Source organism: Carcharhinus amblyrhynchos, chromosome 8, assembly GCF_965287045.1.
Source record: "Carcharhinus amblyrhynchos chromosome 8, sCarAmb.v2.hapA, whole genome shotgun sequence".
Lineage (NCBI taxonomy): Eukaryota > Metazoa > Chordata > Chondrichthyes > Carcharhiniformes > Carcharhinidae > Carcharhinus > Carcharhinus amblyrhynchos.
In genome coordinates this window covers 100,014,330-100,028,933 of record NC_137331.1, presented here as the reverse complement: position 1 = coordinate 100,028,933, position 14,604 = coordinate 100,014,330, and the positions used below count along the sequence as shown (strand labels likewise).

The window sequence follows — 14,604 nt, the reverse complement described above, 5'->3', positions numbered from 1 at the left end:
TATCTGAATTAAAACCCCATCCCATCTGCCATTTTTATCTGAAATTTAGGAACTCAGGAAATTTAAAATCTTTAATAGGTAAATTGGGTTGTTGCATTTATATTAAGGAAAAGAAGGTAAATGCAAATAATGATGTGCTGATTGTAGTTTCAAATTTCTGTAAACCTACATGGCACTGTGAATAATCTGAGGCTTTGCCAGTGTAGTAGCATGCCTATCTATATCTTTGCCTTTTTTTACAGACTTTTAATTTACCTAACAGAAATTTCACAAATTAGGACGATGCAGTGGGTGGTAATGATCAACATTAGTGCCTAATAAGGCAGTAGGATCACACTGATGTCATAATCAGGGTCAAATGTCACCTGAAACATGCCATATTTGGCCTCAAAAACCTGCAGTGTAGGTGAGCTAAACTGACATCACAATGGTGTTGATATTATGAAGAACAACACGCTTGTTTAGTCAGCTATATAAGCATGTAATGCAGCACAAGGTACGTACACACCTTGCACCATCAAGCTCAGACACAGCGATGGGTTGCAAGCCGCGGAAATGTCAGAAAGCGAAAAAGCCTCCTAAATGCAAAGGTCGTCGTCGTCGTCGTCGCAAGGTCGTCAAAAAGAAACATGTCTGCAAATAAGATGGTCAAATAGTAACAAGGCCCAGACAAGAAATATGATCGAGAAACAGAACTAACTGTTATTGTAGTCATTCAATGGCCTGGAAGATAAAACTGCCTCATCGCTAAATTTTTTACTGTACCACATCATTGTACAGCAAAATAAAATTCTCAAGAAGCTTGAGTTCACGATGAATGTAAATGTGCCATATATTCTTGATTTGACTTTCTTCTACTTTGGTTTTTGGGTTCTAAGTTAAGTTGTAACATGGTGGTGCCCAAACTGTTGTATAAATGGGTTGTCTGAAGGTTTGTGTGCTACCTTTGATATTTTTGGTATGTTTTAGACAAAATCTCAATATGTTCAACATGTTTCCCAATTAGTTCTTCTCTCTAGTTTGGTCGGTCACAGACTCCTGAAGCTCTCCCATGACCTCTTCAGGGATGCTTTGAGGACATTGCTAAAATGCTTCCACTGTCCTAACGATCAAAGAAAATTACAGCACAGGAACAGGCCCTTCGGCCCTCCAAGTTTGCACCAACCATGCTACCCGACTGAACTAAAACTCCCTACTCTTCCGGGGACCATATCCCTCTATTCCCATCCTATTCGTGTATTTGTTAAGATGCTTTTTAAAAGTCACGATCGTATCTGCCTCCAATGCCTCCCTTGGCAGTGAGTTCCAGGCACCCACCACTTCTGGGTAAACAACCTGCCTCATAGATCTCTTTTAATTAAACCTTGCTCCTCACGTCTTAAACCTGTGCCCCATAATAATTAACTGTTCCAGCCTGGGAAAAAGCTTCTGACTATCAATCTGCCCATGCCCCTCATAATCTTGTGGATTTCTATTAGATCGCCCCTCAATCTCTGTTGTTCCACTGAGAACAAACCAAGTTTCTCCAACCTCTTATATCTAGTGCTGTCCATACCAGACAACATCCTGGTAAATCTTTTCTATATCCTCTGCAAAGCCTCTACATCCTTTAGCTCGGCACAACATCAAGGGGCGAAGGGCCTGTACTGTGCTGTACTGTTCTATGTTCTATGTTTCTGGTAGTGTGGCGACCAGAATTGAACACTTCCAAGTGTGGCCTAACTAAGTTCTATAAAGCTGCAACATGACTTGCCAATTTTTAAATACAATGCCCCGGCTGATGATGGCAGGCATGCTGTATGCCTTCTTGACTACTCCACCTGCATTTCCACTTTCAGTGACCTGTGTGCCTGTACACCCAGATCCCTCTGCCTATCAATACTTTTAAAGATTCTGCCATTTACTGTATATTTCCCATCTGTATTAGACCTTCCAAAATGTATTACCTTAGATTTGTCCAGATTAAACTCCATTTGCCATCTCTCCACCCAAGTCTCTAACTGATCTATATTCTGCTGTATCCTCTGATGGTGCTCATCACTATCTGCAAATCCACCAACCTTTGTGTTGTCCACAAACTTACTAATCAAACCAGTTACATTTTCCTCCAAATTATTTATATATATTATAAACAGATCTCCTCTTGGGAATCTCCTCCATTCTTTGTGACCAAGCTCTGAGGAAAGCAGTAAATTTAAGAGTCCATTTGTCAGCATAAGAACATGTCTGGTTGAGTTCAAACAAACCCCATTTTCATATTTAAATTTCCCACTCTCTAAAGTTTGTAAAAACAATCCCCTCTGTCTTTGTATTGAAAAAATTGATACATGTACTAATTTTGAATGTCTGTCATATAGTCCCAAGAGCTGTCATGCCTGACTGCTTCCACAGCATACCATCAGAAGCTTTATAAATGAAGCCTGTAACAAGTAGATACTTAGAACTTCATAATAAGCCAGTTTAATTTCAGTATGATCCTTAGGTCTGCCCATAGTGAATGGAAGGTGTAAAGAGTGGTGGAGCATGGTTTGGCATTAATTGGCATTAAGTTGGCATATGAGTTGTAAGGTATAACATTGGGTCAAGAGGCATAGTTTGGCATGGTTGGATGGATGGTATGAGAGAGGAGGCCATTGGGTGCATTTAAAAAAAAACAAGCGGAGACAATGTTTATGATGCAAAATCAGGAAATGGCAGAGTTTGAAACCCACCATGGCAGGAGGTGGAATTTGAATTCAATAAAAAATATGTGGAATTTAGAATCTGCTAATAACCATGAAACCATTGTTGATTGTTGGAAAACCCCATCTGGTTCACTAATGTCCTTTAGTGAAGGAAGTCTGCCATCCTTGCCTGGTCTAGCTTACATGTGACTCCAGAGCCACAGTAATGTGGTTGCCTCTCAAAACTGGGGCAACCAGTGATGGGCAATAAATGTTGGCGAGCCAGTGATACCCATGTCTCATGAATGAAAAAAAACAAATGATTTGTGTCTGTCATCCTGGAAGACGATGCAAAAAAAAATCTTCCAAGAATGGTGCAGAACTATTGCTCTAGTAAGAATGAGGAATTGAAAGAAATTAGAATTAATAAAAAAAAAGTAATACTAAGAAATTAATGGGACTGAAAGTTGATAAACAGTGGCACAGTGGTTAGCACTGCTGCCTCATAGCGCCAGGGACCCGGGTTCAATTCCCAGCTTGGGTCACTGTCTGTGTGGAGTTTGCATGTTCTTCCTGTGTCTGCTTGGGTTTCCTCTGGGTGCTCCGGTTTCCTCCCACAGTCCAAAAGATGTGCAGGTTAGGTGAACTGGCCATGCTAAATTCTCCCTCTGTGTATCCAAACAGGCGCCGGAATGTGGCAACTAGGGGATTTTCACAGTAACTCCATTACAGTTGAATATAAGAGTATTTGTGATGAATAAATAAACTTTAAATGAACCCCCTGGATCTGACACTCTACATGCCAGAGGTTTGAAGATGTTGCTGTATAGATAGTGCACACCTTGGTGGTCATCTTCCAAAATTCAATAGATTCTGGAGTGGATCCTGCAGTTCAAGAGGTAGCATTGTAACCCTATTACTTAAGAAAGGAAGAGAGAAAGCGGGAAACTGCAGACCTGCTAGCCTGACATCAGGAATAGCAAAAATGCTAGCTGTGTTATAAAGAATATGATGGTCAGACTCTTAGAAAATAATGATTGAAGACAGTCAAGATGGATTTTATGAAAGGGAAATCATGTTTGACAAACCTGTTGGAGGCCTTTGAGAAATGTGACTATCAGAATAGATAAGGGGGATCCAATAGATGTGGTGTATTTGAATTTTCAGAAGGCTTTTGCTCGGCTGCCACACATGCAAAATTAGAGCACGTAGGATTGGGGGTAATATACCGGCATGGATTGGGAACTGGTTAATTGACAGAAAACAGAGTAAGATTAAATGCATCATTCTCAGATTGGCAGGCTGTGACCATAGAATCCCTACAGTGCAGAAGGGGGCCATTTGGCCCATTGAGTCTGCACCACTTCTCCGAAAAAACATCTTACCATTGGCGTGCAGGGGGTGGGGGGAGGTGCTATTTCCTTTATTTATTTTTACTTATTTAATAATGTCACAAATAGGCTTACATTAATACTGCAATGAAGTTATTGTGAAAATTCCCTAGTTGCCACACTCCGGTGCCTGTCCGGTTATATGGAGGGAGAATTTATCACGGCCAATGCACTTCATCAGCATGTCTTCCAGTCTATGAGAATTTAAATTTAAAAATGGCACCCTGATCTCCGTGAAGCCAGACTGGCTAGCGTGTTTCCTGTTGGGAATTTTTTTTTAACCAACAAAAGGTAGTTGAATCCAATCCAACAAGTGTTGCCAGTGCCAGCAGGAAGCACTCCAGTATTCCCACTGGTGGCAGCACTTAGTTTTTATTCTAGAGAGTCATGGCCAATGAGTCCAGAAATCCTCTCTCACAAGAGAAAACAGCCTCTCCGCATCCACTTTGTGAAGAATCCTCAGGATCAAGGTTACCTCACCTCTTATTTTTCCAGACTCCAGTAGATACAAGCCCAGTCTGCCCAACCTTTCACCGTAAAACAAAGCACCCATATTTTTAACAAGATCATGACCATGAGGAATGATCGGTGAAGACCCAATGAACTGAATGGCCTCTTTCTGCACTGTAATGTTTCTATGGTTCTAAGAGCTAAAGGGGAAAGTGGAAAAACATTTAGCAAGTAACAGAAATTGAAGGACTTTTACAAGAATTAAGTAAGTTAAAACCCAATTAAAGAGAGGACTGAGTCTAATTTTGGAGAATGAAGGTGTCTTACTTATATACGTGTAGTAACTAGACTAAAACTAGACATGTTGTCTTATCAACAGTATCTAGTGCTAATGCTAAAATGTTTTCCTTTATTGATTAGGGATAGTCAACACAGTTTTGTGAAGGGTAGGTCGTGCCTCACAAACCTTATCGAGTTCTTTGAAAAGGTGACCAAAGAGGTGGATAAGGGTAAGGCAGTTGACGCGGTGTATATGGATTTTAGCAAAGCGTTTGATAAGGTTCCCCATGGTAGGCTACTGCAGAAAATGCAGATGCATGGGATTGAGGGTGATTTAGCAGTTTGGATCAGGAATTGGCTAGCTGATAGAAGACAGAGGGTGGTAGTTGATGGGAAATATTCAACCTGGAGTTCAGTTATAAGTGGTGTGCCTCAGGGATCTGTTTTGGGGCCACTGCTGTTTGCCATTTTTATAAATGACCTAGACGAGGGTGTAGAAGGATGGGTTAGTAAATTTGCTGATGACACCAAAGTTGGAGGAGTTGTAGAAAGTGAGGATGGACGTTACGGTTTGCAGAGGGACATTGATAAGCTACAGAGCTGGGCTGAGAGGTGGAAAATGGAGTTTAATGCAGAAAAGTGTGAAGTGATTCACTTTGGAAAGAGTAACAGGACGACAGAATATAGGGCTAATGGAAGGACTCTTGGTAGTGTCGACGAGCAGAGGGATCTTGGTGTGCATGTGCGTAGATCCCTGAAAGTTGGCACCCAGGTTGATAAGGTTGTTAAGAAGGCATACGGTGTGTTAGCTTTTATTGGTAGAGGGATTGAATTTCAGAGCCGTGAGATCATGTTGCAACTGTACAAAACTCTGGTATGGCCGCACTTGGAGTATTGCGTACAGTTCTGGTCACCGCATTATAAGAAAGATGTGGAAGCATTGGAAAGGGTGCAGAGGAGGTTTACCAGGAAGTTGCCTGGTATGGTGGGAAGGTCTTATGAGGAATGGCTGAGGGACTTGAGGTTATTTTCGTTAGAGAGAAGAAGGTTAAGAGGTGACCTAATTGAGGCATACAAGATGATCAGTGGGTTAGATAGGGTAGACAGTGAGAGCCTTTTTCCTCGGATGGTGATGGCTAACACAAGGGGACATAGCTTTAAATTGATGGGTAGTAATTATAGGACGGATGTCAGAGGTAGGTCCTTTACTCGGAGGGTAGTAAGGGTGTGGAATGCCCTGCCTGCAGCAGTTGTGGACTCGCCAACTTTAAGGGCGTTCAAATAGTCAGTGGATAGGCATATGGATAACATTGGATTAGTTTAGGTTAGAGGGTCATTAGTTTGGTTCCACTGGTCGGCGCAACATCGAGGGCCGAAGGGCCTGTACTGCGCTGTGGTGTTCTATGTTCTATGTTTTATAATTTATAATTTCTGTTCAGGCTCAATGGGTACAATAGCCTCCTTCACGTTTTACTACTATATGAAAGCTGTGAAGCAATAAATAGGTTCAAAAGACATAAATCTTTGGGAAATGATCTCTTCCATACCTCAATTGGCCACTGCCTTCCCAATTGTTACCCCAGGTTGGAACAGGGACTGCTGCATTTAACTGTATATCTCTGGTGTTACATCCTTGGTCATTATAGTATGGAAATGTTAACCACAATCTCAGGGAATGTGGGCACTTCTGATATGTTTGTTTGTCTTCTAACTCTATTTTAATATAGGAACAATAGCTGTGAAGAGGAAGAGGGGAAGACCCAAAGGTTCAAAGAAAAAATTCTACGCTGAAGCAGAGGAGTCAGGAGATGCTGGCAGTTGCAACCTGAGTGCAGAAAATAAACTTGATCAAGAAGACGAGGAATTGGAGGAGTTGGATAGCTTGGACTGCAGGAAGTGCAGCCGGAAATTCTCAAACAGGAGACAACTGCAGAAACATCGCTGCTTTGTTGTACTGAAGGACGATGGGGAAGAAGATGAAGCAGAAGATGGTAATACCTATTTATCACCAAACATCACACTGGGTTTAATGTCGCACTTTTGGGGATGCAGTTTTACTTTTCTGTTGGATAATATTTGTCTTTATATGTTTTGTTTGTATATAGAGTATGGGGGAAGGACAGTGTGAGGATTGATTAGGTCAGTCATCTAGAATGTGGTGCAGAATGATGTCAACAGTGTGGGTTCAATTCCTGTACTGGTGTAGTAATTCATGAGGGCTGCCTCCTTGCCACCCCCTTTTTGATTTGGAGCAGTACCCCTCAAGCTATATAAGCACCTCATATAATCATTGAACCCCTACAGTACAAAAGCCGGCCATTCGGCCCATTGAGTCTACACTGACTGTCTGACAGAGTTTCTTATTCAGGCTATCTTTTCCTGCCCTATTCCCATGACCCTGCACCTTTGCCAAGGCTAATCCACCTAACCAACACATTTTTGCATACTATTGAGCAATTTAGCATGGCCAATCCAACTGATCTTGCATATCTTTGGAAACTAATAGGCAATTCAGTGTAGCCAATCCACTTGATCTGCTTGATCTGCACATCTTTGGACTGTGAGGTGAAAACCGGAGCACCCAAAGGAAACTCATGCAGACCTGGGGAAAATGTGCAAACACATGACAGTCACAGACTGGGATTGAACCTGGGTTCTTGACACTCTGAGCATCAGTGCTAACTTCTGTAACCGAAAGGGATGCTTATGGTTCCTTGTGGACTGTGAGCTTACCTGGAGGGTAGAACAGAAGTCTCCACAATTTCATATAACCCTTGGCTGACACCCATGAGATTAATATTTTGGACCTCATAGTGCAGCATGCTAAGTATGAAATGGTTGCTAAGAGGCCCATTTTAACAGGGTAGCTTCCAGGACAAGTCTGGCTTGAAATTGCATAAGGCTATAGCTGCCACCTAAAAAGGGGTTGAATTTAAAATATGTAAATTAAGGCCTAATATCTGTTTAAGGCTCTCTCAAAGAAATTTAATTGTGATAAACAAAGCAGCAGTTGTAAATATTCTTTCGTTTCCACACATTTTTTGAGATAACTCCAACGGATTTCTTTTGGATTGGTGGAATCCTTGATGGAAATATTTAACTTAGCATGAAATAATTCATGTCATTTCCAAAGTACCACTGGTAAAAATACAAATTACGCAAAGTTATATAGATCTGGTAACCAATTTTGAATAAGTCTCAATTGAGATCTGATTTCAGCTGGAACAAAATGAGGTAATTGACTTGTTTTTGGGCAGACAAAATTCTATTCTCTTTAAGTATATTCCCAAAGTTCTGAATGTCCTGTTTTGTGGATACTTTTTTGATTTGATTTGATTTGATTTATTATTGTTGAATGTATTAGTACACAGTGAAAAGTATTGTTTCTTGCACACTATATAGACAAAGCATACCATTCATAGAGAAGTAAAGTAGAGAGTGCAGAATGTGGTGTTACGGTCATAGCTAGGATGTAGAGAAAGATCAACTTAATGTGAGGTAGGTCCATTCAGAAGTTTGACAGCAGCAGGGAAAAAGTTGTTCTTGAGTCCGTTGAAACATTACCTCAGACTTTTGTATCATTTTCCCAATAAAAGATGGTGGAAGAGAGAATGTGCAGGGTGCATGGGGTCCTTAATTATGCTGGCTGCTTTTTTGAGGCAGCGGGAAGTGTAAACAGAGTCAGTGGATGGGAGGCTGGCATGCGTGTTGGATTGAGATATGTTCATAACGTTTTGTAGTTTTTTGCAGTCTTGGGCAGAACAGGAGCCATACCAAGCTGTGATACAACCAGAAAGAATGCTTTCTATGGTGCATCTGTAAAGGTTGGAGAGAGTCATAGCTGACATGCTGAATTTCCTTAGTCTTCTGAGAAAATAGAGGCATTGATGGGCTTTCTTAACTATAGTGTCGGCATGGGGGGACCAGGACAAGTTACTGGTGATCTGGACACCTAAAAAACTTGAAGCTCTTGACCATTTCTACTTTGTCTCCATTTATGTAGACAGAGTCATGTTCTCCAATACACTTCCTGAAGTTGATGACTATCGCCTTAATTTTGATTAACAATGAGGGAGAGGTTATTGTCATCACACCAGTTCACCAGGTTCTCTATCTCTTTCCTGTACTCTATCTTGTCATTAAGATAACTCAGTGAGATAATGATCAGACTTGGCTGAGGTATACCTCTCATCAAATATTATAAAATTAAATTAAATTCATAGCATGGAAACAGACAATTTGGCTCAGTTGGTGTATGCTAGTATTTATGTTTCACACATCCCACCTCCCACACCTCTGCTTCACACCCTATCAGCATAACCCTATTTATTTCTGTCTTGTACATGTCTAGCTTCTCCTGGAATGCATCTCTGCTGTTTTATCAGCCATGATAAAACAGATCAGCCATGATCTTATTCAGATCAGCCATGATCTTATTGAATGGCGGGGCAGGCTCGAAGGGCGAGATGGCCTACTCCTGCTTCTATTTCTTATGTTCTTATGTTTTCCTCACTGCACCCTGTGGCAGTGAATTTAACATACTAACCACTCTTTAGGTACAAGACAGATTATATACTTATTTTAAAGCTGAAAACTTATACGTAAAATCTAACACCTTTAAAAGAAGATGGGGCGGCACACTAGCATAGTGCTTAGCACTGCTGCTTCACAGCTCCAGGGACCTGGGTTCGATTCCTGGCTCAGGTCACTGTGTGGAGTTTGCACATTCTCCTCTTGTCTGCGTGGGTTTCCTCCGGGTGCTCCGGTTTCCCCCCACAGTCCAAAGATGTGTGAGATAGGTTGATTGGCCATGATAAAAAAATTGCCCCTTAGTGTCCTGAGATGCGTAGGTTAGAGGGATTAGTGGGTAAAATATGTAGGGATATGGGGGTAGGGCCTGGGTGGGCTTGTGGTCAGTGAAGACTTGATGGGCCGAAGGGCCTCTATCTGCACTGTAGCGAACTATGATTCTATGCCAGAACCATGCCAGCTACACAAACCAGACACATATCTCATAAAGTTCATTCGGAGTACTGGTGTTGGAACAAGGGATACAGGTTAAAACTGGTAAACGTAAGGTTTGGGAGTAATGTGAGGAAGAACATATCTACAGGAAAATGCATCAACATTTGGAAGGGTTCACTGGGTGGAATAGTGGAGGCAAAACTTGGCCATTCAAGAATCAGATGCAAACGGGGGGAGCATAGCCTTTTGTCTTAGTGACTATATTGAGGTGATCTTAACAGCTTCCCTCACTCTTATCTGTTTTGCGATCTTGTTGGCTGTTTTACTGAGCATAGTAATGCAAGTGCGCAGAATATTTAAAATTGGCTGCTGGTGCAAATTACTAATATTATAAATACCTTATGTGAACTTTATGCAACATGCAAGCTGTTACTGCTGTTTACCTGCGCACAATGAGTTAGTGCAAAGTGGCATTGACATCCAAAACCCAAGGCAAGCATCAGTCTCATAGAGTAAGTCAGCACCAACATAACCACAGCTAGTACTCAAACTGCCCAACAGCTGTCTGCTGTATGTACATCCCATCCATACCAACAGCATAATTGTCTTAACTCAATTCAGCTGCTTATCAATTGCTTAGGATTCTGAAATCCTAAAACTGGTTACATTCCTTATTATCATGTATATAAATAAATTATTGGATACCATTCACATTCTTCATGGTGAGAAAAGGCACTCAATTCACCCATGATTCCAATTGATTTCTGAGTTGCAGTCACTATTAATTGTATTCGGATTGAAACTGGATTAGGGATAAATTATGGTGTACCACTGCTGCAATTGATCTCTATTTCTTTCTCTAGACAAAACGGATCCTGAAGTAGAGCTGGATGATGAAAGAGAGCGGGCAGCTAAAAGACCACGTTTACAAAGGAACGAAAATTTGATTTTTAAGGATGCTGATCAAAACGCAGGAGGAAAGAAGCCAATTATCAGTGTGGTTCTTGCAGCACATGAAGCTATTCCAGGTGAGCAGTAATGGACTTCCATTTATTTAGCACCTCATTTCATCTCAAAGTGCTTGACTTTCAATGAATGAGCTTGAAATGCAGTCACTGTTACTAATTGATAGTGCTTCGGAGCTAACCCATGTTGTAGCCAAACAAGGAAAGCTTTATTCTAATGGTGGTTGCATAGATGTTCCGCTCTTCCTCCCCTCTTTTCTGTTGAACGCAAATCATGTTTAATTAACTTGAGCTTTTTCATGCATTAACACAGGTAGCTGATAAGGGCAATGTGAGCGATTTGATATAAAAGCATTTTGATGAATTGCAACAGAATAGAATTGAAACTAAAGTTGACATTCATGGAATTAAAGGGACAACAGCAGTGTGGATATAAAATTTGCTGAAACTGGAGTGGCTAACATTTGTTTTTCAGTCCTGAACAACGTATAACCTTGGGATTCTCCAGGGATTTTGACAAGGGTTATTGTTATACTTGATCTATGTCAAGACTTTGACTTGAGCGTGCAGGTGATAAGCTTTTCAGTTCTTTTTCTGCCAGCTCCAACTCCTTCAACTTGTACATTTAAACACTAGAGTTGTGATTGAGTCAAGCAAACTGTGCTTGCTGCAGCTGATTGGACAGGAAATCAGGAAGTTGAATGATAATGAAAAGGCTGAGTTTTAAAAGACTCTGACAAATGTGCCAAACTTATTCTTTCCCTTCGGCCCCCACTCCCCTTCCAACCCCTACACAAATCCCAATGGTAGCACTTCTCAAATTTAAAATTGTAACCTTTGTTTCCACTACCTCAGATCCAATTAATTTTAGGTGTTGATCAGTGTATCTGGAAGAATGATTCATGTTTCTATTTCAATAAAATGTCATTCTTGTCAAACCTTGAATTTGTTAACTTGTGCAACCATGAAATATTCTGTTTATATATTCTAGGTGCCACAAAGATTATTCCTGTTGAGGCCACTCCAGCTGAGGAAGCCCCAGCAGCTGAGCCGGAAAGTATTGGCCAAGAATCAGCTTTGCGCAAGGGTTACCAGGAATATGCTATTCAGCAGGCACCTTTGGAATTGGCTCAGAATTCTTTCAGGTGTGTCTGCATTGCAGAAAAATTAGGTTGAGTTTGTATAGGCCCATTTTCTTCAATTAACTTCTTTCCTTACTATCTCCACCACTGAAGGTGGATGGAGGTAACGTTCTATTTTTCATGTATTAATCATGAAGGAACACTGACAAAATAGTTCTACCTATTATCAGTTTTACTGACTATTGGCCTGGGCTTGGGGGAGAATCATTGAGTCAAGAAGATTCTAAGTTCAAGTCCCACAACTTGAGCATGAAAATCAAGGCTGACATTCCAGAATAGTACTGAGAGTATGCTGCATTGTTGGAGATGCCGTCTTTTGGATGAGATGTTAATCCAAGGCCCCATCTGCCATTCTGTTGAATGTAAAAAATCATATGCCACTATTTTGAAGAAAGGAATTATCCCTGGTGTCCTGAATATTTATCCTTCGATCGTTATCATGTTGCTATTTGTAGGGGTTTACTATGTGCAAAATTGTCCACTATGTTTTTTGTATTACACCAGTGACTACACTTCAAAAGCACTTTTTGGCTATAAAGCATTTTGAGATGTCCGGTGGTCATGAAAGACATTACATGAGTACTTTTTCTTTGATTTCTTGAAGTTGATGTCAGTTTAAGTCTCCAAAATTGATAGCCTAAAGGTGACAGGAGACAGTATTGATGTAAATTAAATAGGTTTCTTTTAGAAATGACTTCTTATATTTGGAGCCATGACATGTGCCAAGTGTTGATTTTGGATCTATTGTTCCCAAAGTTCTTTCAGCTGGGGTTTTCCTTGTATTATGTCTAGATCTGTTGAACATAAATTGATAAAGATAGATTGCTGTGATTAATCAACAACTCCAGTATGCAACACTAGGGAGAAGGCATTAAGTAGATAGATCTCTAAAGATTCATGACCAATTGATGAAGATATAACCAAAGTAAAAATGGTGCCAGTGTATTTATAAGACAGTAAACAATGCATGCATTTTTACCTTGTACAAGACCTTGGTTAAGTATCTGTTATACAGATCTGTTGACCTCCTCATAAGTGATAATTAATGTGTAGAAGGGCACAGTATATTAATTTCCAGATGAAACCTTTTTGGTCACCAAATATTAAGGAATATTTCATGTGGGGTTCAAGATGGTAACTCAATGGTATGAGTACTTTATACTGAAAATAACTGCCTGCAGAAATCTCTCTTTCACAACATTGTTCAATACTATAATAATCAAAGAAACAGTTAATTTTTCTTCCTTCCTGGGAAGTTGACCAATCTGTCACATACTTCCATCAGTTTCCAATCACTCTAAAACTCCTTCATCTTGTGGTATCCTGTCCTATTTACAACAGAACCTTCTGGGTGCCTTAAAGTCACTTACATATCCATTGAACCCTACTGGGGGATATTTTCCCATCCTGCCCACCACGGGAATTGTAGTGAGCGGGGGGTCGGACCACGCAAAGGTCGGTTGATCTTGAGAGGGATTTTCGGGTTTTGGGATGAGCCCAGCTGGGATGTCCAACCCCCAGATCAAGTAGCATTGCCATTTTTGTTTGAACATCACCTTTGCCTTGATGGACCAACAAGATCAGTTTCTAACTTAACTTTGAGCTTATAGCATTTATTGTTTTTTGTTTCACTGCTGCATGGATTTACAATTTTTATTCACTGCATGATCTCTCACCTAAAAGTGCAATTTGATCGGTGATTCTGAGTCAGTTCTTTGCTCATTCAATGTTTGTTTGGAAACAGATTTCACAACAGTTGGATAAATCATTTGTGAATTTTTTTAATGCCATCAATAATTAACAATAATGTACTGTATGCCGGATATGTCAAAAAATATAGAGATCATAACCACATCTGAAACTTTCTGATATCTGGGATGGGATTCTCCCAAAAAAAATTTCTGTGTCAAATTCACATAAAAATCCAGCTGGCTTTTTCAGCATGATTTTCAAAATGAATCTCGTACACTCTGTGCACTTCAGAGTGCACTAGCATGAACCTCAGTAGAAATCAGTGGGCGGGGCCTATTCCCACCCCAGAGGCTGGCAGCATAGCACTGAGCGGGCCACTGCACATGCACAGTAGCCCCACAATGCTGGCTTCCCAGTCGCTGGCCAGCTCAATCGCTGACCCATAGCAACCCTCTATCGCTGGCTGAGTGAATCCCCCCTTCCCTCCCACCACCCGATCATTGGCCTCCTGGCCGTATCCAGGCCAGCCTTGATCACCCCTCCCTCACCCCACCCCCTCTTCTCCCCACCTCCCCAACCCTGATGGCCAGCCCCAATCGCTGGCCCATCTCCCTCTATCATGGCTGGGTGCAGAGTGGCAGGGGGACCTCCAACCCCCATGATCTCTCCCAGAGGCCCCGCCCTCTATAAGCCCCATGCCCATTGCCCCCCCCCCCTCTTGTCATTGCCTGATGCCTGGTGGGCAGAGCCAAGATGCCCCCTTGGGCAGTGCCACTTTGCTCCTTGAGCAGTGCCATGGGGGCCAGGCTGGCACTGCCAAGCTGGCAATGCCCAGAGGGCATCCCCCCTTACCTCCGAGCTCCTGGGGTGCCTACCTGGTTCCCCTTCACTCCAGTGGGGTTGGGCCGCCAGCTACCCACAGGTGGGGAGCTGTTGTAAACCCTGTTGGAGTGAAACACTCCTGGGGTGGGGGGGAGGTGGAGTGACTCTATCGGGTCCAGAGACTTCAATCCTGGGCCTGATAATTGGATTGAAAGCATAATGTAAATTATATTTT

General features: G+C 41.6%; 1 protein-coding gene across 8 annotated transcripts in view; it reads left to right on the top strand.

Annotated features, from left to right (window-relative positions):
• The window catches only part of zfat (zinc finger and AT hook domain containing), a 213,970-nt gene that overhangs the window by 107,940 nt on the left and 91,426 nt on the right, over window positions 1-14,604 (top strand). For all 8 annotated transcript variants that reach the window (XM_080194577.1, XM_080194576.1, XM_080194573.1 and 5 more), the window contains 3 exons: window positions 6,511-6,774; window positions 10,612-10,776; window positions 11,705-11,858. In XM_080194577.1, coding sequence (XP_080050703.1) covers window positions 6,511-6,774; window positions 10,612-10,776; window positions 11,705-11,858 — 583 coding nt within the window. The remainder of the gene's footprint in view (window positions 1-6,510; window positions 6,775-10,611; window positions 10,777-11,704; window positions 11,859-14,604) is intronic.